The sequence below is a fragment of the Pygocentrus nattereri genome, chromosome 8 (genome assembly GCF_015220715.1).
Source record: "Pygocentrus nattereri isolate fPygNat1 chromosome 8, fPygNat1.pri, whole genome shotgun sequence".
NCBI classification, from domain to species: domain Eukaryota; kingdom Metazoa; phylum Chordata; class Actinopteri; order Characiformes; family Serrasalmidae; genus Pygocentrus; species Pygocentrus nattereri.
Genome location: NC_051218.1, coordinates 43,551,700 through 43,573,560, shown reverse-complemented (window position 1 = coordinate 43,573,560; position 21,861 = coordinate 43,551,700). Strand labels below are relative to the sequence as shown.

At 41.5% G+C, this 21,861-nt stretch overlaps 1 protein-coding gene across 3 annotated transcripts in view; it reads left to right on the top strand.

Annotated features, from left to right (window-relative positions):
* mgat4b (alpha-1,3-mannosyl-glycoprotein 4-beta-N-acetylglucosaminyltransferase B) overlaps positions 1–21,861 on the top strand; it is a 216,097-nt gene that overhangs the window by 175,447 nt on the left and 18,789 nt on the right. For all 3 annotated transcript variants that reach the window (XM_037540557.1, XM_037540558.1, XM_037540559.1), the window contains 3 exons: positions 11,507–11,637; positions 13,125–13,232; positions 16,078–16,271. In XM_037540557.1, coding sequence (XP_037396454.1) covers positions 11,507–11,637; positions 13,125–13,232; positions 16,078–16,271 — 433 coding nt within the window. The remainder of the gene's footprint in view (positions 1–11,506; positions 11,638–13,124; positions 13,233–16,077; positions 16,272–21,861) is intronic.

Here is a 21,861-nt window from a genome sequence, read left to right as displayed (position 1 = left end):
GTTGCGTTTTCTTTTTCTCGTGATGTAAGTAATCTCACGCTCAGTCATGCTGAGGTCTGGACTCTGGGGTGTTCAGTCCATTGTTCTGACATCAGCTGCAGCTTCTTTGTTTGATTTGCAAACCCACAGCATGGAGTTATCCTTCTGTTTCATTTTCTCTATATTTTTTTTCATATTTCTTCTTTCTTATGCAAGTGGATTATTTTATACCTCATCCGTAAAAATGCATAACTTTTACAGACTGGAAATGAGATAAATGAAGACTTTTGTACGAGATGGTCAGGCTTTACAATATTCTTCACAAGTGGACGAGTGCATGTGCTTCGTACACCAAAAGATTGGTGCTGGTCTGACCCCTTGACCCCTTGCAGTGTTTGTGTTTAGCATATTCTCCACAAGGGGGGGCTGTTTAGCACACAATTCACTTTTGTGTGAATCACTGAAAGAGAAGAAACCCACACCAGCAGGATCTCAATCATGTTTATAATTATAGATTCATATGAAGTAAGATTAAATATTTGCTGTAACAAATGGAGTAAATGTGAACTAGATGGCTTTATTTATCAACTAGACGTTGGCTGAACAGTTTCCTTTCAAAGGCTTCCTTTTTTTCGTTCTCAGTAAAGTGTTTTAAATCTTTCAAAGGTTTAGTATGTTAAGGTCAGTTCAGTGTATTATTGTTCGGTTGAGGCCATTTTTTTATTGTTTGCCCAGATTACTTGATAATTAATCAAATAAATCACTAGATTACTTAATGACCATTACTCGTTAGTGACAGTCCCAATTCTCAAATTTCAAAATCGATGCTTTGGATTAATACATCGTGGTGATTTGTAGCATTTTTACACCCCTTACCAACGCGCACAGTATTGGGCTGTCTGGCTTCTCTCTCTGTCGTCAGCCTGACGGCGTGCATTTAAAATCTCAGTTGAAACTCAGAGCAACAGAACTTGTGTCAGAGAAGCTGAAGGCAGACGTTACACTGGGTTTGCAGAAGTTTGTGAGGTTTTTGAGGCTGTGTTTTGTAACCTGTGTCTGGTTTTGGAGCTGGTCTGATGTATAATTTAAACTGAAGAGTAGAGATGACTGCTTCTGAGAATTAGAGCAGAAAGAGAGAGAGAGAGAAAGAAAGACAGAGAGAGACTGATGGATTGTAAATTGATACCAGTGATCAGTCAAGATGTAGGGGTGTGTGTGTGTGTGTGTGTGTGTGGATGGGTGTGGTGTGAGTGTGTGTGTGTGTGTGGGGGTGTGGGGTGAGTATGTGTGTGTGTGTGTGTGTGTGTGTGTGTGTGTGTGTGTGTGTGTGGATGGGTGTGGGGTGAGTGTGTGTGTGTGTGGATGGGTGTGGGGTGAGTGTGTGTGTGTGTGTGGATGGGTGTGGGGTGAGTGTGTGTGTGTGTGTGTGGGGGTGTGGGGTGAGTATGTGTGGGGGGGTGAGTGTGTGTGTGTGAGTGAATGTGTGTGTGTGTGTGTGGTAAGTTTTGCTTGTATTTTTTTTTAAGTAAACATATTACATCTATGATCTGTGGATCTGTGCAAAGTTAATAGCGTCATTAAAACAAAAAAGACGTTTATGCCAATGAGGATTAAAAGCCAATTCCAGATTATAAGTTGTAAGATAAACAAATCTACAGCGATAGAATGTTTGTTACAGTGCAGTGATTAATAGTGAGACTATTAGGAGAGAGAAGAGAGAAAAATAAGAGAAAGAGAGAGGGGAGGTAATGAGGAAGAGATAGAGAGGGGGAGAAAAGAAAGAGGAAAGAGAGAGAGAGGGGGAGAAAAAAGAGAGAGAAGGTCATGTGGCATCAGTAGTCTGTGAAAGAGAGTGGTGGTGAATACTGATAGAAGTTTCTCTGATAGAGCCTGCTTCTCTTCAGTGACTGTGTGTGTGTGTGTGTGTGTGTGTGTGTGTGTGTGTGTGTGTGTTTATAGATTTTTCAGGACAAGCATGTTTTATTTGTTCTGAGTGTTAAGTTGAGGGTTCTTATGGCGTGTACTTACATATAGTCATATATAAAAGTTTGAGTCTCTGCTCAAAAGGCATGTTTTGCTCGTTTTTTAAGTTGTAGCGTTCCTTAATCAGTGTAGATGTTCATAATAGATTAATGTTAGCACCTTCTTACACGAACCTGAAGTCAGCTTCTTATTCGCATTCTTGTTTGAATTTTCCGATTCCACCTTAAATGGTGCATCACTCACTTTCTGGTGCCTGAAGCTGCACCATTTAAGGTGAAACAGGAAAACTCAAACAAGAAGGTGGCTGATCCACCATTTAAGGTGGAACAGGAAAACTCGAACAAGAAGGTGGCTGATCCACCATTTAAGGTGGAACAGGAAAACTCGAACGAGAAGGTGGCTGATCCACCATTTAAGGTGGAACAGGAAAACTCGAACGAGAAGGTGGCTGATCCACCATTTAAGGTGGAACAGGAAAACTCAAACAAGAAGGTGGCTGATCCACCAATTAAGGTGTAACAGTTATTAAAATAATAAAAGCTGCCGAGAGCAGTCAGTGCAGTCTAGATTAATCTGTGTCTGAGGATTATAACAAATCAAATTGGGTGAAAATGGGTGGAGTAATAACGAAGTTGTGTCTGATTTAATCCTGAGACTCTTCGTCTCTCAATACAAGTGAATTTGGTCAGAAGTGGACCTTGACCTCTCCGGCATGGCGGACGTGCAGACGTATCGTCTCAGATAGAAAACAACAGACAAAGTGTCAACTAGGAACGTACATGTATGGTAGACGCCCTTCAAGTAAAGTGCTACGATTAAAATCATTATAAGCCACAAACAGCTGTTAGATATCAGGTTTCATTAGCAGCCTATACATTCCTCATCATTGCTGGTCTCTTGGTGCGTCTGCATGCGTTTGTTTGAGGGAGCAGAACCTCTCCTCGCTCAGAGTGTGTGGAGGTGAAAGGTGCACAAACACGGCTCTGTGGATCTGGATTGGTGGGGCGTTTATTCTGCGCAGGGTATGTGTGTAAGTAGGCGACCTTAAATGGAAGCCAGCCAGTGTGAGATGCAGAGGAGACGCTTTTAAAGCCCCTCTAAAAGCAGAGGCTGTGGGGAATCGATTACTCACTGCTTACCCTAAAAGACCTATTAAGCTTTTATTCTCAGGGCCCTGCAATCTTTTACAGACACATCTGATGCGTGTTTGTGTGCTATTTCTTTATTTGTTGGCTGATATCTGGCTACATTTAGTTTGGAGTGAGTGTTTGGAGCACGTCCACATTTTTTTCCATATCTATCCATAAAAGTCACTCGTGTCACTGATCCTCACTGGTGTTACACATAATAAAGGAAACACCAGAGACGTTTTTAATGAAAAATACATTTCATCAAATACCTGCTATAGAGCATCAAACCACATGTTGTCCATCATGGAACGTCCACTAAAATATGGAATTTAATCCATCGGTTTTCTATTTTTTCACTGTGACCTCAGAATAAAGTCGGTCACACCAGTGACGTCAGCTAAAAGCTTCATATGAGGTCATGAGCTGAGTGAGAAAATCTCTGAGAACTGAGAGACGCAGTGGACTCACCATGAGCTTTTCTTCATAGATCCTCAGAAAACAGGTCAAAGGAGGTCGAGTGACGTCATCGGCGTGACTTTTATTTCAAAATAAGGAGATTATTTGTTACGCGGTAACACCAGTGACACGAGTCCTGGGGGACTTTCATTATAAATTTTATAATATTTATTTGCCATTTGTTTTCTTTATGTCATTTAAATAATATATTTCATAGTCTTTATTGCAGTTTATTTTTATTATTATGATTATTACAGTTAAATTTGCAGTTAAACGTTTTTTTTCCCCCCAAACTCAAAATATGGCCTCACTTTTTACACATGACCGCGAGGACGAGCTCTTCTGTGGTGCTGGGAATTCTATATGATTTGATTTAAAAACCAATATTGCTAAATTGAGGCTCAAGAAGGTGTAACTGTTAAAATAACTTATTGTTTTATTTTAAAATATGAAATGGTTGTTTCCATAGAGTGACTCGTATACACGGATGTTTGTACAAAATTCCTGCATCATTCAGCGATTCAGGTGTAAACACAGTCATGTGGAGTGATGTGATGTTCGATGATTCGTTGTGAAGAATCTTACTGGCCCTGATTTCTTAGGACTAAGTTCAGCTTTGGAAACTTGTCTAGACAAACCCACTACACGGTGCTTCTGCCCCACACCACAGCTCTAACCTGGAAACCCCACCTCAAGATGACAGTTATTATCTTGAGCTCACAAGATAGTTAACTTGCTGTCTCAAGATAACAATCCTGAGAATCATAGCAACAGCTCCATGGCCTCTCCAGACTGCTGTACGTAATACATAAGGGATGTATTATGATTACACAGGTACTTACATATGCGCGATACATAAGCCAGAAACCTGAATTGACACTGACAGACTTGCACTGAAGTGTCGCCGGTCAAAATAAGTGTCTTGTTACTTATTACAGTTATTCTCCTCTAACATGGTTGATATACAGCAGTTCCATCAGCCGTGGTGTTCAGTGTTTCTCTTGAGCCGTATCATTTATACCTGCTCTCTCTCCCTTTCCTGCGGTTTTCTTCCTCTTTTCACTGTGAGCCAGATCAGAGCCGGCGAGTGTGTTTGGATCTCGCACCATGCCGTTTACCCTCTTTAATAAGCCAGGCTAAATCGCTAAAATTATCAAAGGCTGGGGCCTCCTGCAGGGTCTCTCCAAACACAGCCTGCCCTGTATCCGGCGGCCCAGTCCGGGTCAGTTTATCCTGCCAAAGTCCGGCATTATCCTACAGAAACTACACAAACACACTGATCCAGGATCAAACCTCATGCTGGCACTCGGCTCCAGTGGTGGAGAGCAGCTGGGCCTGCAGAGAGAGAGAGAGAGAGAGATGCAGATGCAGAGTGTCAGGGATGCAGAACGGAAGAATCAGTCAGGAGGAAAGACGGAACAAATATGATATATTTGATATCAGCCCACCACTCTCAGACATGACAGACAGACGTGTGAGAGACAAAGAGTCAGAGAGGAGGAAAGAGTGTATTATGCCTAATGGAATTGGACTACTTGGTCGTGGTTGGATTAACATGTAACAGCAGCTCTGTTCTGCAAATGCTGAGCTCAAGAGAAATATGAAGCGGTGCTATTAAACCAGATGTATGTGTAATATATACACGCACACACGCACACACACACACACATACACACACATATATATATATACGTGTATATATACGAGATACGTATCTCCAAAATGAGAACTTAACAGGAGAAGGAAAAAACACACTCTACTTTTAATGTAAGTGAATGGAACCAGACATCTTTCCAAGTCATTCTGGTCATTTATTTTGGTCCATTCGTCATGAAATTTACACACAATATATAGGATGACGAGTTCATTCACATGATGTCAAAAACTGAAAAATGAGGTTTTGTTCCGACAGCGGAGATATATATATATATATAAAAACACGGCTGCTGTCAGACCAAAACGTTGTGATAACTTTACAACAGAAGGAAAAACATACTTTTATGTAAGTCAATGAAACAAGACATGTCCTTATATCTACATACAGTATGTATATATATGTATGTATATAGTTTATAGGTTTGAAAATATCTGCATTAATTGAGGGTCCAAGAGACGTCTGTAATACATATTCGGTAACAAATAGCTCATAAGATATCAATTACTTTTTTAAATTAAATTTTTTTTTTTTCTTGTATGTTTGTCTGTATAAACTCACTGGCCATGTTATTAGGTACAGCTGCTTTAGAGATACATGCTTTGGCCAGTCAGACTTTGTCAGGATCATATAGGTCTGCTATCGGTGTGCATCCTTGTTGCTCCGATCATAAGTGGACGGTGCTAAGGGCAGGAAAAAAAACATGTTTTTAATAGAAATTACACTGAAAATCTCAACAACTAAACATGATATCAGTTTTTTTAGTATTCAGTGCTTTCATCACAGCTTTCATTCTTGCTTTCAGTTCATCCAAGAAATCTGCAGGAATATTTTTCCACACCTCTCAAGTTCAGTCTTCGAAAGTGGTTGCGTTTCCTGTTTCTCACAATCCAAATAATCCCAAACACATGCAGTGATGTTGAGCTCTGGGGTGGTCAGTCCATTCTTTTGAGAACACCAGCAGTTCTTTATTTAATGTACAGATTTTCTCGTTTTGTTGTTTATTTTTCTCACTAACGGCTTCTGACAGCGCCGTGTCGTCTTCTCACAGTGGAAGGATTGACAGAGACACCTGTGGATGTTTTCAGATCTGAGGCAAGAGTGGAGCTTGATGTTCTCCTGTTTCTCAGCTAAGAAAGCTGTTTATCTGATGGTGGAAGTTTTGGTGTCTCCCGTGGTTGTTAAGAGTTACTCCAGTTTTGGAAACTGCTCGTCATTTATTTTCCTTTGACTTTCCTCTTCCTTATACAAGTGGATTGTTTCATATCCACTCTCTTTACAAATATCCGGAAAAATTAAGAATGTCATAAACATCGTGGTCAGGCAACAGGCACAGGTCAAATCCAGTAAGGGCAGCAAGTAAAGACACACAAACAGAGGCTAAAACAACCCAATAAGGGTCAGGCAAAAACAGGCAAGTCAAAGTATAGAAGATCCGTCAGGGTCTGGAGGGTCGGGCGTTGTGTGATCTCCCAGAGGATTCTGGCAGATGGAGTCCATGGAAACCTCTGAGCCACTGGGATGCGTGACAAAGAGCTTCTGCTTAATGGCCTTTTTTTTTTTTTTTTTTACTGGAAATGAAATAATTGAAGGGTGGTCTCTGACTTTTGCAGAGCACTGTAGCTACATCTTTGCTGATATAGGCCTGCCGTGCAGTACAGTTCGGATTCAGCACAGTTGTCATAGCAACAGAATGTGATCATCCTCCTTTCCGAACAGATCTAATTTCATTACATTCCTTTCAAGGCGTGATGTCATGCGCGGTTTGTAATTAAAAGTTTGCCTTGGAAATGGACTCCAGTCTGTCCATATGTGATGAGGCTAGCCGGTCTAGCACATCACCAGCAGCCATGAACGAAGACTAAAAGAGACGAAAGGTGTAACTGAGCCTTTTATTTTAATTAACGTAAAGAGACAGTTACTTACCTGTTTCCTGGAAAGAGTGACGGCGCGGGTCATTCGGTCCTCTTGTAGGTCTGCGGGCCTAGGAGTGGACGGGGGGTGCACAGGTCGACCCAGGAAAAAGAAAACTGCTAATGAACTAGTTGCTAATATTGAACACTGGCCATGAAAACTGGAAAACACAACACGGGCATAAACACTGAGTAGCTCAAGAAATAAGCAATACCTCACAAAGCCTGGGCTTTATACTAAAGCTAAAGAGAGGTCAACAGGTGTAACAGATCAGGATTCAGGAGAGAGAGAGCTGTGACTGGTGCATGATGGAGGGTCAGGTGTCGTGATATTCTGGGAGATGGAGTCCATGGAAACGCCTGAGCCACTGGGATGAACTTGTGCTTAATGGCCTCTTTCACTGGAAATGAAATAATTGAAGGGGTGGTCTCTGACTTTTGCAAAGCCCTGTAGCTACATAAAATCTTAGGCCTATCGCGCAGTACAATTCGGATCCAGCACAGTTGCCATAGCAACAGAGTGTGGTCATCCTCCTTTCCGAACAGATCTAATTTCATTACATTCCTTTTAAGGCGTGATGTCATGCGCGGTTTGTGATTTAAGTTGAGACATTTCAGGTTGCTTTCTGTTCCGCGTCTCGAGAGCATCCTGAAAAGTATTAATGTGAAAATTAAATTACTGTTTGAGCTCCAGGGGTGAGAAGCTCTGCTCTTTCTCTCTCCTTCTCTGTGATTTTATTAAATTCTGCATTTCTTACCTTCAGTGCCACTTGCTCAGGGCCTTGCTTGGTGAAGGTTGAGAAGTGGGGCGCGTGTGAAGGCGGCTGTGATTGCGCCTTCTCTACATTGCAGTTTCTTTCACCGTCAGTGTAACATGAGTAACGCACTTTAGGGCAAAAATAAACTCAGCGTTTTACTGTCAAAGCGGCTTTTCAGTTGTTATTTTTCTCTGCAGCTCTCATTAAACTGGTTTGGAGATTTAGGGCATGCGCAGATTCCGATCAGAAGCATTATGAGCTCTGCTGCGATGTGTGGATTTAGAGCAGCCTGCGGTGAACGTGCTTAACTGAATTAGAAAAATGTTTGAATGTACCTCCATTGATTTTTGGCTCCCACCTGTGCATGTCTGCGTTTTGTTAGATGAAAAGGGAGAAATTTGAATTCAAATTGACACTGAAAAGGCCTCTCTCAAAGCACATCTCTAGGATTTGCTCTGCATTCAAGCCTCTAAAAACATTCTCAACAGTGCATATGAGGTAAAAATGGGAGGAGGAAATGAGCAAGCAGTTCACAGACGGAAGAGAATTTGACTGGAAGCGCTCAGTCAACCTTTATTAATTTAAAAAAGCTCATTATGAACCTTTCAGGCAGGAGGTGAGGGGGTCGTATAGGATCTTGGAAATCAGCTTCTCTCTCGTCTTAAAGGTTTGCCTTGGAAATTGACTCCAGTCTGTCCATAACACATTCACTGAATGCTATATTTGGTAGCTGGACTTGAGAAGCACTGCACGTTTATTAAAAATGGCTTTTGAACTTTATGCTGGTAACAATCTGGATGGTTCTTCTTAGGCTGGAGAACAGGATGTCCATTAGTTCCATCTGAAAGGCTCATCAGATAAGCATGCATTTCCACCATGCAGCAGTCCATTTCAGAAGAGCTTGAGCCCAGAAAGTCTCCAGCATTTGTGGTTGTTGACAACATATGATGTCCACTATGCATGAGTGCAGTCTTGTTTTTGTCAATGGAGAGATAAACTATGAGTTTGTCAAAGTCTTCTCGAGCCCATGCATGCCCCGATTTTCTTCCCAATTTAGTTGTCTCCAATTCCACCTGTGAAGCAGAACCGCATCTTTTCGAACTACCGCTCACGCAACATCACTGGACAGCCAAAGACGCTCGGAGGAAAGCTGACGGACACTTGCACTGAGCACCATCGTGTTGGGTAATGGGGGAGAAGGGGGCGCCTTCCTACCCACCTAGAGAGAGCGAGGCCAATTGGACTCCTGGCCACGGACAGCTGTCACATCACCATGGATCGAACTCTCGATGTTAGGGCCAGCGCTTAGATAGATGCGTCACTCGGGAGCCCCGTGCAGGTTTTTCATATTGTGCCATCTGAGGGGTCAAAGCGGCATTCACTTGTGGCTTTTGGCCCCACCCTTTGTGCACAGAGATTTCTCTGGATTCCCTGAAGTTTTGATGATATTATGCACCATAGAGGGTGAAAAATCCTAGTAATCATTTGTTGAGGAACTTTGGGCCACATTCATCCAAAAATCTTTAAGTTTTTTCTTAAATTTGTTCTTGGGAAAGGTCCTAATGAATACTACGTTAGATGATCAAATCCAGACCATAATCCTATAGCAATGTTGTGGAAGGACCTAAAGCAGCAGTTCATTAGATGAAACCGCCAACATATCAGAGCTGAAGCTGGGCTAAAACTTCACCGAGCCGATGTGCAGAACTAACCCACAGTTACTGGAAACGTTTAGTTGCAGTTATTGCTGCACAAGAGGGTCACACCAGATACTGAAAGCAAAGGCTCACATACTTTTGCTCCTCACAGATATGAAATATTGGATCATTGTCCTCAATAAAGAAGTGACAAAGTCTCTTATTTTTGTCTCATTTGTTTTATTTGTTTATCTATGATTAGGACTTTTAGCAGAGCCATTTTATGAGCAGCCTGGCCACTTCCTATTTCGCCCATTATATCAAAAACAGGACTGCTAAACAGCAGGGGGCGCCCACAAGCAAGTCCTCAATGAATGGGAGTGAATGGAGCTCAACGGCTAAAACCAAAAAGTTAAAATAGTTTCTAATCACTTGCCCAGAACTTTCTTTTAATTTTAGAAACTGGAAGGATGGATTTCACTAAAAAACTAAAGAAATCTCACCTGTATGTTTCCTTTTATCTACAGCAAATGGTTTTTGGGCAGCAGGACGCTAACATTACTGCTACTGAGTGCTGATAGGTTGGTGAGCGGAGCAGCTCATTGGCTGTTCACGCTCGCTGACATCATGGCCCTACATTAGGCACGGTTTTAAACTCTTATAACTCAAGTTTAAAAGCTCTTAAAATATGAGTAGTGTTAAAATATTTGGTAACACTTTATTTGAAGGCTACCTACATAAGGGCTTTATGACGCATTCATAAGCACTGAATAATGTGTTTATGAAGCACTACTTGAACATTTATTAAGTGCTTATGTCGGTTCTCGCAACCTGACATAAGATGTTTTATGAAATAAATGATATTGTACTGACATAATAAGAATAAACATTGAACATATTTACAGCACTAAACATATTTAAACCCTATACATAATTGCATCAATCATCTTATCCATGCCATGGAGGGAAGAGGGGGTGGTTTCCAGGCATATTTAACCTGATATCAGTACAATGTCGTCTTAAGAATGCTGACATAAATAGTTATGTATAGTGTTTTAAATGTTTAGTGCTGTAAATATGTTCAACTTTTATTCTTATTATGTCAGTATAATGTCATTTATTTCATAAAACATCTTATGTCAGGTTGCGAAAACATAAGCACTTAATAAATGTTCAAGTAGTGCTTCATAAACACATTATTCATTGCTTATGAATGCGTCATAAAGCCCTTATGTAGGTAGCCTTCAAATAAAGTGTTACCAAATATTTTATGCTGTTCTGTTACATTAAAAATGTAGTATTTAGAAACTATTTATTAAACTATTTAGTATTTAGAAAAGTATTTAGAAATTATGATTTTTCTCAAATGCTCCGTTTCAACGCATTCATTCTGGACTCACTCAGGAGCGCCCTCTAGGGTTTAAGAAACCTGGAAGACATTACAGAGTGATAATTCTCATCTCTACAGGTTCTCTGGCTTTAGGTCAAATTCTAAAGGGTTCACAAATGTTCAAGCCCCACTAGAAGTGGACTTTAAGACGAGATTTCTGGTTGATGAATTAGGCCTGGTGTTCTTAAACTGTTGGATTATTTGCTAGAACATGTTTTGGCAATGTGGCGAGTGTCAATCCATCCTTGCTTAGAAAGGACTTGGCCTGTTCTAGATGATGTTTTCAAACCTAAGAACAATTGCATCATTTTTTTTTAGCATTTCAAAATGTTCTTAGACTCAAGTTGCTACTGCCCTGGCTTTTTTAGGTTAATGTGGATGAACATATCACTGCTTTCTGCCTTTACCTGCAGCTCATATACTGTCCCAACACTCTCTGGAGTTAAGGTTTATATATTCCCATAAAAAAATTGTGACTTCCAGCAGCAGCTCTATTTTCAGAAAGGATGAGTCACTCTGTGATGATGTGATTTGGGCCGACTGTCTCATGTAGGTGACATCATGCTCTGTAAGGTGACCGTGTGTGCTGGGTTTTTGTCGTTGCAGGTAAGATGTTTAAGGCGCTGGACCTGTCTCTCATAGTGGAGTTCATGCTGATGTTCTATAAGGACAAGCCTATTGACTGGCTGCTGGACCACATCATGTGGGTGAAGGTGTGCAACCCAGAGAAGGATGCGGTATGTTTTCTCTCTCACATGGACGCACACTGTCTGTCCCTCTGTCTCTCGCTCTCTCCCCGTCCACACTGAGTCACTCCTTTGCTGAATTATCCTCATGATCATTAGTCATTATTAGGCATAATGTTATAATTACTGGAGTCTAGACTGATTTCTCATTATAGTCACTCTCTATTACATCGCTCACTGTCTTACTTGCTGTAACCTTGGACTTCAACTTACTGACCACTTTATGAGCTCCACCTACCTTACAGGGCACTGTATCCTGTGTGTGACAAAAGTATGTGGACACCTAAATGAGTGTGTTGGACATCTCAGTCCAAAACCATGGGTGTTAATATGGAATTCTCTTCACTTCAGTCGACAGCGGGCATTGCACAGTGAACTGAGGCTTGTATCACAATAATAGCACTTACAGTTGACTGGGGCAGGTCTAGCAGGCCAGAAATTTCACAAATTTAAATGTGGCAGAGGTGGTATCCTCTAACAATGCCACATATAAAGTTTGTCCAAATGCAGCACAGAGCTCTGGGGTTCAAACTATGCAGCGGTTTGAACGCCAGGTACCAGAATGTAAAATGTAGCGCTACTACTACACTTCAATCACTACACTTTAAAAAGCGGCTCATCAGATCTGCCTAAAAAAATACTTCATGTGATAACAAGTAAATTAACTAGTTTAACGTATTTATTTAGGTTGAATAAAACTAGTTCATTTACTTGTTACCACATAAAGTATTTTTTTTTAGGTAGGTCTGACGAGTCACTTTTCACAGTGTATGTAGTCATTGGTTTTGTTATTAACACTCCTTATTGCCAATGTTATGTTTGGTTGTTCAAAATAATCTCATTATGGAGTGTGACTCTTTCTTAAAGAGTTATCAGCATTTTATTGCTGGGATTTCCAGCACTATGGTACAATCTCAGAAATAAAGGTATGAGACGGTCACTGGGGCAGTTCCTGTGATAGTCTGATCACGTAACACTGTTACATGTATTCCATTACTAACCAGCCCTGGTTGTCAAAAATGCATCTGTTCAAAATCCTTTCCTTTTACCAGTGAAGTCACTGCATAATCTTTATGTTTTTGCTAATGTCAGTTGGTTTTGGAGAGAACAGAGTGAAAAATGACGATGTTCCTCTATTGATAGCACCCGCTGGTGTACTGCCCCGTCGCCATGGTTGGACAGCAGCTGCAGGTGTTTAGCTTTCTCATTCAAGCATGTTGAGGTGCTTGACAGCTCTGTGTGGGTGATACTTTGACAAGATGTAGTTGCAGGCTGTGCGCATGAGAGGAGGCGTGGAGGAGATGCGCTACAGCAACGTTTTGGAAGACAACACCTGTACGGATGAATAATTAAAAACCCATTTAGAAATGAATCTGTTTATCAGATTGCTGCTGCTGCGCTCCGGTAGAGATCATGTAGAGAGTGGTTTTTTTTTTTGTTTTGTTTTGTTTTGTTTGCTTATTTATTTATTTTTACAGAAACACTGCGACAGGCAGAAGGCGAACCTGCGGATCCGCTTCAAGCCCTCGCTCTTCCAGCATGTGGGAACCCACTCTTCTCTCGCTGGAAAGATCCAGAAGCTCAAGGTGTGTTTGTGTGTATTTGTGTACTTGTTTTAGGATACTTTCAGGACAAAATGGCCCGATAGATGTATGGATGTGAAACATACGGTGCTGTGTGAAAGTCAGAGACCCCCCGCCCCCCCATTCACTTCATTTCCAATCAAAAAACAGCAATCGAAAGGAGTTATGGAACAACTGAGGTTTGGTGGGGAGGACAGATCTGAAACCCCTCCAGTCTAACACTCTATACACTGTATTCCAATCTTCTGTTTCCCATGACAAACGTTGGCCTGAATGATGGTGTAAAAATCTGTTCAAAGATAATTGGAGTCCTACAGAGAGACCTGGGCTTCCTGTGGGAGAAACAAGTGGCTCAGAAAGCAAAAGTCCAGCGAGTTCACTGTAATGTTGCCAGGTCGGCACTGTATTGTGCCCCTCAGTAGAACAAATTGCATATATATATATATATATATATATATATATATACATACAAAGTACTGTGCAAAAGTCTTAGGCACACAAGATACATCTATTTATAGAAGACAAAATCTATTTATTTGTGTACTTATCTGAGAAAAGTGTTAATATTTGAACAAACAAAAATTATAGAATATTAATTAATAATGATTTATATATATATATATATATATATATATATATATATATATATATATATAGTGATTTTGTGGCTCCTGGTTTGAACAAGCAGTGCTCAGTAAATTGAGCTCATGATGTAATTGATGATATTAACGAGTCTCTGTGGCGGCTGTGAAGGCGTCGAGGAAAAATATGGACCCAAGAAATTCTTGTTCCTTTTTATTGTTTTTCTGTTTATTTGAATTATGAATACAACTTTATTCTAATGTATATTGTGATAAACTCACGATGCCTAAAACTTTCACACTGTACTGTATTTACACCGATCAGGCGTAACATTCTGACCACCTCATTTACATTTACAGCGTTTAGCAGACGCTCTTATCCAGAGCGACTTACAAGAAGTGCTTTGTCAATCTAGAGAAAGTATCTTTGCTAGTTACCAGTAGCTTAGAGAAAAGACGGTCCTGAGCTCAGATACTGCTAGAAACACAGTCACTGCAGACACCGAGATAGAGAAACTACTGTTTCTACAGTCACTGTCCATCTTATCAGCTCCACTGACCGTATAGCTGCACTCTGTAGTTCTACAGTTACAGACTGTAGTCCATCTGTTTCTCTGATACTCTGTTACCCTGTTCTTCAGTGGTCAGGACCCCCATGGACCCTCACAGAACAGGTACTATTTGGGTGGTAGATCATTCTCAGTACTGCTGAGAATGACCCGGTGGTGGTGTGTTAGTGTGTGTTGTGCTGGTCTGAGTGGATCAGACACAGCAGTGCTGCTGGAGTTTTTAAACACCTCAGTGTCACTGCTGGACTGAGAACAGTCCACCAACCAAAAATATCCAGCCGACAGCGTCCTGTGGGCACTGATGAAGAACTAGAGGATGACCAACACAAACTGTGCAGCAGCAGCTGAGCTGTCGTCTCTGACTTTACACCTACAAGGTGGACCGACAAGGTAGGAGTGTCTAATAGAGTGGACAGTGAGTGGACACAGTGTTTGTACAGTTTGTCATTGTAGAACTACAAAGTGCATCTATATAGTAAGTGGAGCTGATAAAATGGACAGTGTGTGTAGAAACAAGTAGTAGTGAAAAGAAAAAGAAAAATTTATGTCCCCGTAAAAGACGGGGTGGTGGTGTAGGCAAGGAATACTGGCCAAAAAAAAAAAAAGAGTTGGTTGCATTTTCTGCTTCTCATGGTACAAAAAAAAAACATATTCAGTGATGTTGAGATCTGGACTCTGGGATGGTCAGTCCATTTTTATGAGAGCACCAGCAGCTGCTTTGTTTGCAAATATTCTTCTTTTTTGCCTATTTCCTTTTCTCAGTCAGAGCTTCTTGACAGCTACACATCCTTTCAGACCCATAGCGTTGAGCTGTCTCCTCACAGTGGAAGGATGGACAGAAACACCTGTTTTTCCTTTAACCTTTCCCTTTGTTATGCAAGTAGATCTACATAAAAAATGTATGTAATGGCCATTTTGTCGGGAAAATAAATAAAATGCTTGGTCTCTGACTTGCACAGTATTGTATGTATGACCCCGTGTCCTGATGCTGTATAAAAAACATGAGCAAGTGTTACCGCTTCAGCCGAGAGGCCCTGCTGGGTGCTGTGATTGCCACAGGCCTGCTTTGGGAGACAGATAAAAAGACACTGATGTATTATTTGTTCACTATATCCTCCTCTCGCCTGGCTGAGAGAATCACTGTGGCGGTCAGTGTCTGAATGACCCTGCCTGCGCAAGGTAATATTGATTTCCCTTTCCTCTGTGAGCTGCCTGCTGATCACGAATCTTAACCTGAGGGCGAAGCTTGCCGTTTACTGCCGTGCCCATCCCACCCCGCCCACCCCGTCCACCCCTCTCCACCCCGTCCACCCCTCTCCACCCCACCCACCCCTCTCCACCCCGCCCACCCCTCTCCACCGGTATCTTATACTTGCTCTGTCAGTCTGTTCTTATTTACCTGCCTTATCTCTGCCTCTATATTTACTCACTGTCTTTCTCTTCCACTATCTCGGTTTTCTATTTAATGCTGCAGGTATTTCTAAGACGTTGTTGTCCTTCACTTCTGCCTCATCCATGAAATATGAAATTCTCTCTCTCTCGCGCTCTCTCTCTCTTTCCACCCCCCTGTCTCTCTCTCTCGCGCTCTCTCTCTCTTTCTCTCTCTGTCTCTCTCTCTATTTCTGTCTCTCTCTCTCTCTCTCTCTCTCTCTCTCTCTCTCTCTCTCTCTCTCTCTCTCTCTCTCTCTCTGTCTGTAGGACAAGGACTTTGGGAAGCAGACTCTCCATAAAGGTCATGCTAACCCGTTAGCGGAGGTCACTACCAGTCTGAAGACGTACCAGCACTTCACGCTGGAGAAGGCCTACCTGGGAGAAGATTTCTTCTGGGCGTTCACGCCTGTAGCTGGAGACTTCATACGTATCCGCTTCTTTACCCCTGTCCGCATAGAGAGGTACACACAACCGCTACATACACACACATTTAAAGGAATAATTTACTAAGATCTTCAGAAGGGAATTCCATCAATTTTCAGTCCATTTCGGTGTAATTCAGTGGTTGAGATGTAAACAGAGTCATCCAGAGTGGTTTGATGTGAAATTCTTTGTTCTAGAGAAGCTTACCAACTCAGATTTCTTTACAGTGGTGGTGATGGGTACAATGTACAATGCACAGTACAATGAGATTTGTATATAAAAATAAAATAATCCTCCTTTGCAGTAAAATAAAGCTCCGCAGATCCTTCAACAGTTGTAAATTATCTTAAACACTGGAGTTCATGTAGAACTGCCAACTCACCCATTAACCCTGAAGATCAGACTGCTGGTCAAGATTTAAGATGACCATCGATAATTAGGGGCCCAATGGACTTTTATAATCACTCCAGCTGGTTTCCTGATACTTAAGGTGTAACAGGAAAATTCAAACAAGCAGCTGCGAATGAGAAGCGACTTCAGCCTTTTACAAGAAACTTCTACTTCTGTGGAAAAGTTTCCTGCTGGAGATGCGAGAAAAGCCGCTATAGCTGAGCAAAAGCTTAACGCAGAGCAACGTAAGACTGTTTTCATTTATATTTTATTTTTTTAGTCTATATTATGACATTAGCACATACTGAGACAAATTTACAGCCATATTTGTAGGTTTTGCCCTGAGGTTAGGGTTCAGATTTAACAGAATCTTCCGCGCTCAGTTTCAAGTTCACTTGCATTTAATACACACTTAGTTGCGTGTTGCTTAAAAATATACTGAGCGTCTACAAAGCATCTATAGTGGACCATCCAAAATAACTGTTACCCTGACTTTTATATGTGATGTTGATGATGATGAAAGTTGTAAATCTGAAAAAGAAATTTCTTTAGGGGCTGTTTTGCTTTGTGTTTTAGGCCAAAAGTCATAAACAGTGTCTCAGACGTCAAGCGGCGTATTTGTAACCACTTTATATAATAATCTTTTAGAGGCAGTAAATTCTTCAGATGTCTGGTTCCTACTACCACCACTGTTTCTCTAGAAATGAGCGGTTCAATTCAAACCACTCTGAATGACGATGTTCACATCTTAAGCGTTTAATTGTGCAGAAATTTTGGAAAATCTGTGAAATTCCCTCTGAAACCCACCATCGTACCAGGTCCCCAAATGCAGCCAGAGGCCAGAGCCACACTGTGAGTTTCCAGAAACACAAATAAAGCTGCAAAAGGAATTCTTTAGTTGAGCATAAAATGTGCGTAATTTTAAGTAATTTTGAGAAATAACTAAGATCAGAAACTGAAGCTCATGTCAGCAACTTGGACTCCAGTTGCATGTTGACAGGCTCACAACTCGACTAGTGTGACCTGTGCAGTTTCAGCCTGAGACAAAAACCATAAAAAGGATTAAATTAGAGCCAGCAGCCTTTCGTTTCCAGCCTTACTTGTGTGATTATGTCTGTCAGTTTTTCTGAGGTCATGCTTACGGTCATTTCTGTGATGAGCTGCAGTCATTACTGCAGTACTGTTCTCCTGCAGCTCAGTGGAATCAGGTTTGGCTTCAGATAAAATCATTGTATTATTTTTTTTTGGTCTGGTTCTGGTTTTAATTTAAAGTGCCCATATCATGGAAATGTGTGTTGTTTGTTTTTTTTGTTTGTTTGTTTTGCAGTAAATTAGTTTGAAGCAATATGTAAACAGTCACAGTTTCAAAACCTACCATTTACTCTTCAGTCCACGCCGTCTAAACCTGAGCTGAATTCATCTTTTTCGCTCAGATGCACAATACAGGGCAATCAGAACGGAGCTCATTTACATACATCAGTCTTAAAAACAGCCTATTTAATTGTAAGAGATAAAGAGAAGGTGGAAAATGGTCATGTAAAAATTAATAATGGGCCCTGTAATGCAGTAATAGAGAGATAACATTGGCCCTCAGAGACATTAGGCGGCCCTGGAAGCCACAGGCTGGCAGCCTGAATTGATTTGTTTTTAAATAATGGCTATTATGAATTTCAAATTTGACTGAAATGCCCATCTCTACTGACTGAAGTAATGTAGCTAACAAATAATGGCAGTTTATACCCAACAAATCAGCATTAATGCAAAGCTGCGTGCATAAATCATCACACTTATGACTCCAGACTGCATAAAGCTTAGTGCCTAATAGACTTGCTTATGTGCTTTCTGACACATTTCCAGTGTCCCAATTCAGGGGCTGCATCCTTCGAAGGCTGCGGAGACCCACAGAGGCTGAACCGAAATGAGACGGTCTGCTCTACGGCGGATTTCCTTGCGTCTTTGTTCCCGGCCTTACGGAACTCCGCTCCTGTCAAGTTCCTTTAAAGTTCTTTAAAGACGGAAACTTTGATTTTAATTATTTTTTTTAGAGCTGGAGATGCTTCTCTCTGTCTGCTCTTTGCTCCCTAAATCAAAACAAAATGTTAGTGTAAGTTTTGCTTCAGACCACATTTTTAACATCTGCATCGTTCGCCATTCGACTCGGTTTAAACCCAGTAAAGTGACTCCTCAGCCGCCGTTCACTCCTTCGACGCCAGCATGTTCTCGAATCCTCGCTGGCACTCGGGATATCTTGGATCCACCCATTGGGATCCTTTGTTGCCATGGAAAAGAAGAACACATTTCTCGGCCGCTTATGGAGGAGCCTTCGAAATGGGACAGCGTAGTCGCGTCACTGTGGTGCAGTCGGCCTTCAAATGCAGCCTCTGAAGGATGCAGCTCCTGGATTGGGACGCTGCTTTTATGACGTACTGTAATCTATGAAAATGGACAAAAGTATGTTGCAGTGGGCAAATTTCAGATCATATACTCTGTGATTTGAAAACTGCACTTAGCCTTTGCAGTCTGGTGCAAAAACAGACCAACAGAAATGGTCAGAATATTAAAGTATTTTTATATGAACTTCCTTTACAAGTTAATCATGTTTTTCTCCATTTTGAGGGTTCAGGCTTTTATATTCCTTTAAAATGCCATGCTAATCTGTCATTGTCTCACTCATATATACACATGCATGTACACACACACACACACACACACACACGCACTCAAGGAATAAACACCCCCTTCCTCACTGTCTAATGTACTGTGACTCACTCAAGCAGCCTGCTACATGCTTGACCCATTGCTCAGCCTCATTGGAACAGAGCCTGCAGCATTAAGGCATCTCTGTGCTCCATTTAGAGCTACACGTACCTTTCACGTCCTAATGGAAAGTTTAGATACATTTCAAGCTTAATGGAGGTGTGATTCAAGCCAGTGAGAAACATCCGTCGATCACTCTAGGAGTAATTCTAGGAGGTCAATGTAGAGTATAGCTCTCGGTGTGATTATGGAAAAGTGATATTACAGCGGTGGAGAGACAGTCCAGCTGTTCCTTTGGAGGGGAGATGGGTATCTGAGACAGGAGACTGTGTGAGATGTATCTAAGAGCTAAATGCAGTGTTGCTCTAATGGCTTATTCATCATCGCACTCATCAGTCTGTGCCAGGAGTATGTAAGAGTAATGAATATCCCCAAGGACAGAATAGACTAGCTGGGTTTGCCAGCCCAACTCAAGCTGGATCAGTTTCACCTGGCGATGTACTACAAGGAGATTCACTCGAAAGAGGCCCCGAATATTCTGTGGTAACTCTGGCTAGGATGAAGCAGTCTGAACGAAGCAACATGGAATGAACTCCTCAGCGCATGCCGCTTCGAACAAGCTGGGATGCCCCTGCGTCGGAGTGATGGGATAGGTGCCGGACAGCCGTTGCAGCATTTAACCTCTGTTTGCAACTTCCGGGTACATACTCGCTGTACCCCTTCATATGTCTGGCAGAAAAAACGGAGATCATTTCCAGCATCAGATGTAATGCAGTAGATTACACATACATCAAGGTATGCAGTGTATTTTTCTGGGTCAGATGGCTTCATCCTAACAGGAGTTACAACTGAATATTCAGGGCCTCTTTCGAGTGAATCTCCCTGCATAATTTAAATGATTATCGGCAAGATCTTTGCTTTTTAAAGGGTCCATTTCTGTGGTTTTATGTGCCCATTGAAGTCATCATTCATTTTCCCACCTCTCTTGATCTGTTGCGCTTAGGCTACGTTCACATTACAAGCCTCATTACTCAAATCCAATTTTTTTGCTCTAATCCGGTCTCTCGGACACGATGGTTCACACTCGTTTAGGTAAGTCATTCAAATCGGTCATTAATGTGAACGAACCAGCGTCCTGAAGTGACCCTCATGAGCTCCTCCTACTCAGTAACGTCACGTGACTGAATCACTGCATCATCAGCACAAACTAACGAGCAGAACGAGATCATTAAGTCTGATCAGCTCTCAGCTTCATTATTAGAGCCAGACGGAGGAGAATGAGGTGAGATGAGCTGCTTTTCCACCGTTTACAGGCTTTAACGTCTGTTCGGCGCTGCTGCCATGGTAACGCTGAATGATGACACACCCGCAGTGGAAAAAAGCACATGAATTCGATATGAGCATCACATTAAAGTCACATGGCCACGAATACATATCCAATCTAGGACCACATATGAAAGTGGCTGAAGTCAGATTTGCAAAGACCAGATTTGTGTCCACACAGCTCTAAAAAACATCGGATCTGAGTCACACTGGGGCAAAAAAATCTGATTTATGCCACTTCAGCCTGGTAATGTGAACGCAGCCTTAAAGCTGTTTATGTTGCTATACATTTAAGACTGCTGTATGTAAATTATCTCTGTTCTGATTGGCTTCTTTGTGTTGTGCTTATTTCAAAAAGCAGTCCGGGCTGAAACACTCCTTATAGCTTCATTTTGAATGGATGGGCTAAACTCATGGTAAAAATAGGAATTCTGCTCCATTTAAAACGATATAGTAACTGATTTCATGGCTTTTCTTCACAACTTCTTAACTCTTAGTTAAACTTCTTAGTTGAGTCAAAAACTGTCCCAGCTACTGTTTGCTAAGCCGACCCCTCCTGTTGGCTAAGGGTTAATTTGGGTATAAATTATCAAAGTCCATAGTTTTTGTAAGCAACAATGATGAAGTGAATCGCTTTCTGTAATTGGCTGAACTTGGCGCTCCCTCAGTGATAGTAGTCCTGTTTAAATATACACACACACCAACTCTGAATATACACATATATACACGACATACATTAATATTACACTATTCCAATGTACAGTTGTACAGTAATAAGTTATGATAATAATAATAATAATAAGCTGTTGTCCACATTGCGTATGTGCAGTTAGTCTGAGGGAGATAATAAATGAGATGCAGGTTCTCAGGGATAGGACACTGATCTAGAATCTTCCAGATTGTACAGGACATGGATAGAAGATGTACAAGGTGTCAGTCTATATGTGTGAGTACAGCTTTGGTGCAGAGGATCAGAGTGAGTCTGATGAGATGTGGATGTGGTGTGGATTGTCCATGGAGATCATCATAACTCAGAGGTGCAGTGACAGGCCTATAGACCGAACATCTGGGCTGCGACCTTTCAGTTTGGGGAAATTACACTGGTGCTGTATTCCGTATAAATCAGCCAGCCAGACGACTCTGTAGAACCTTTCCTGG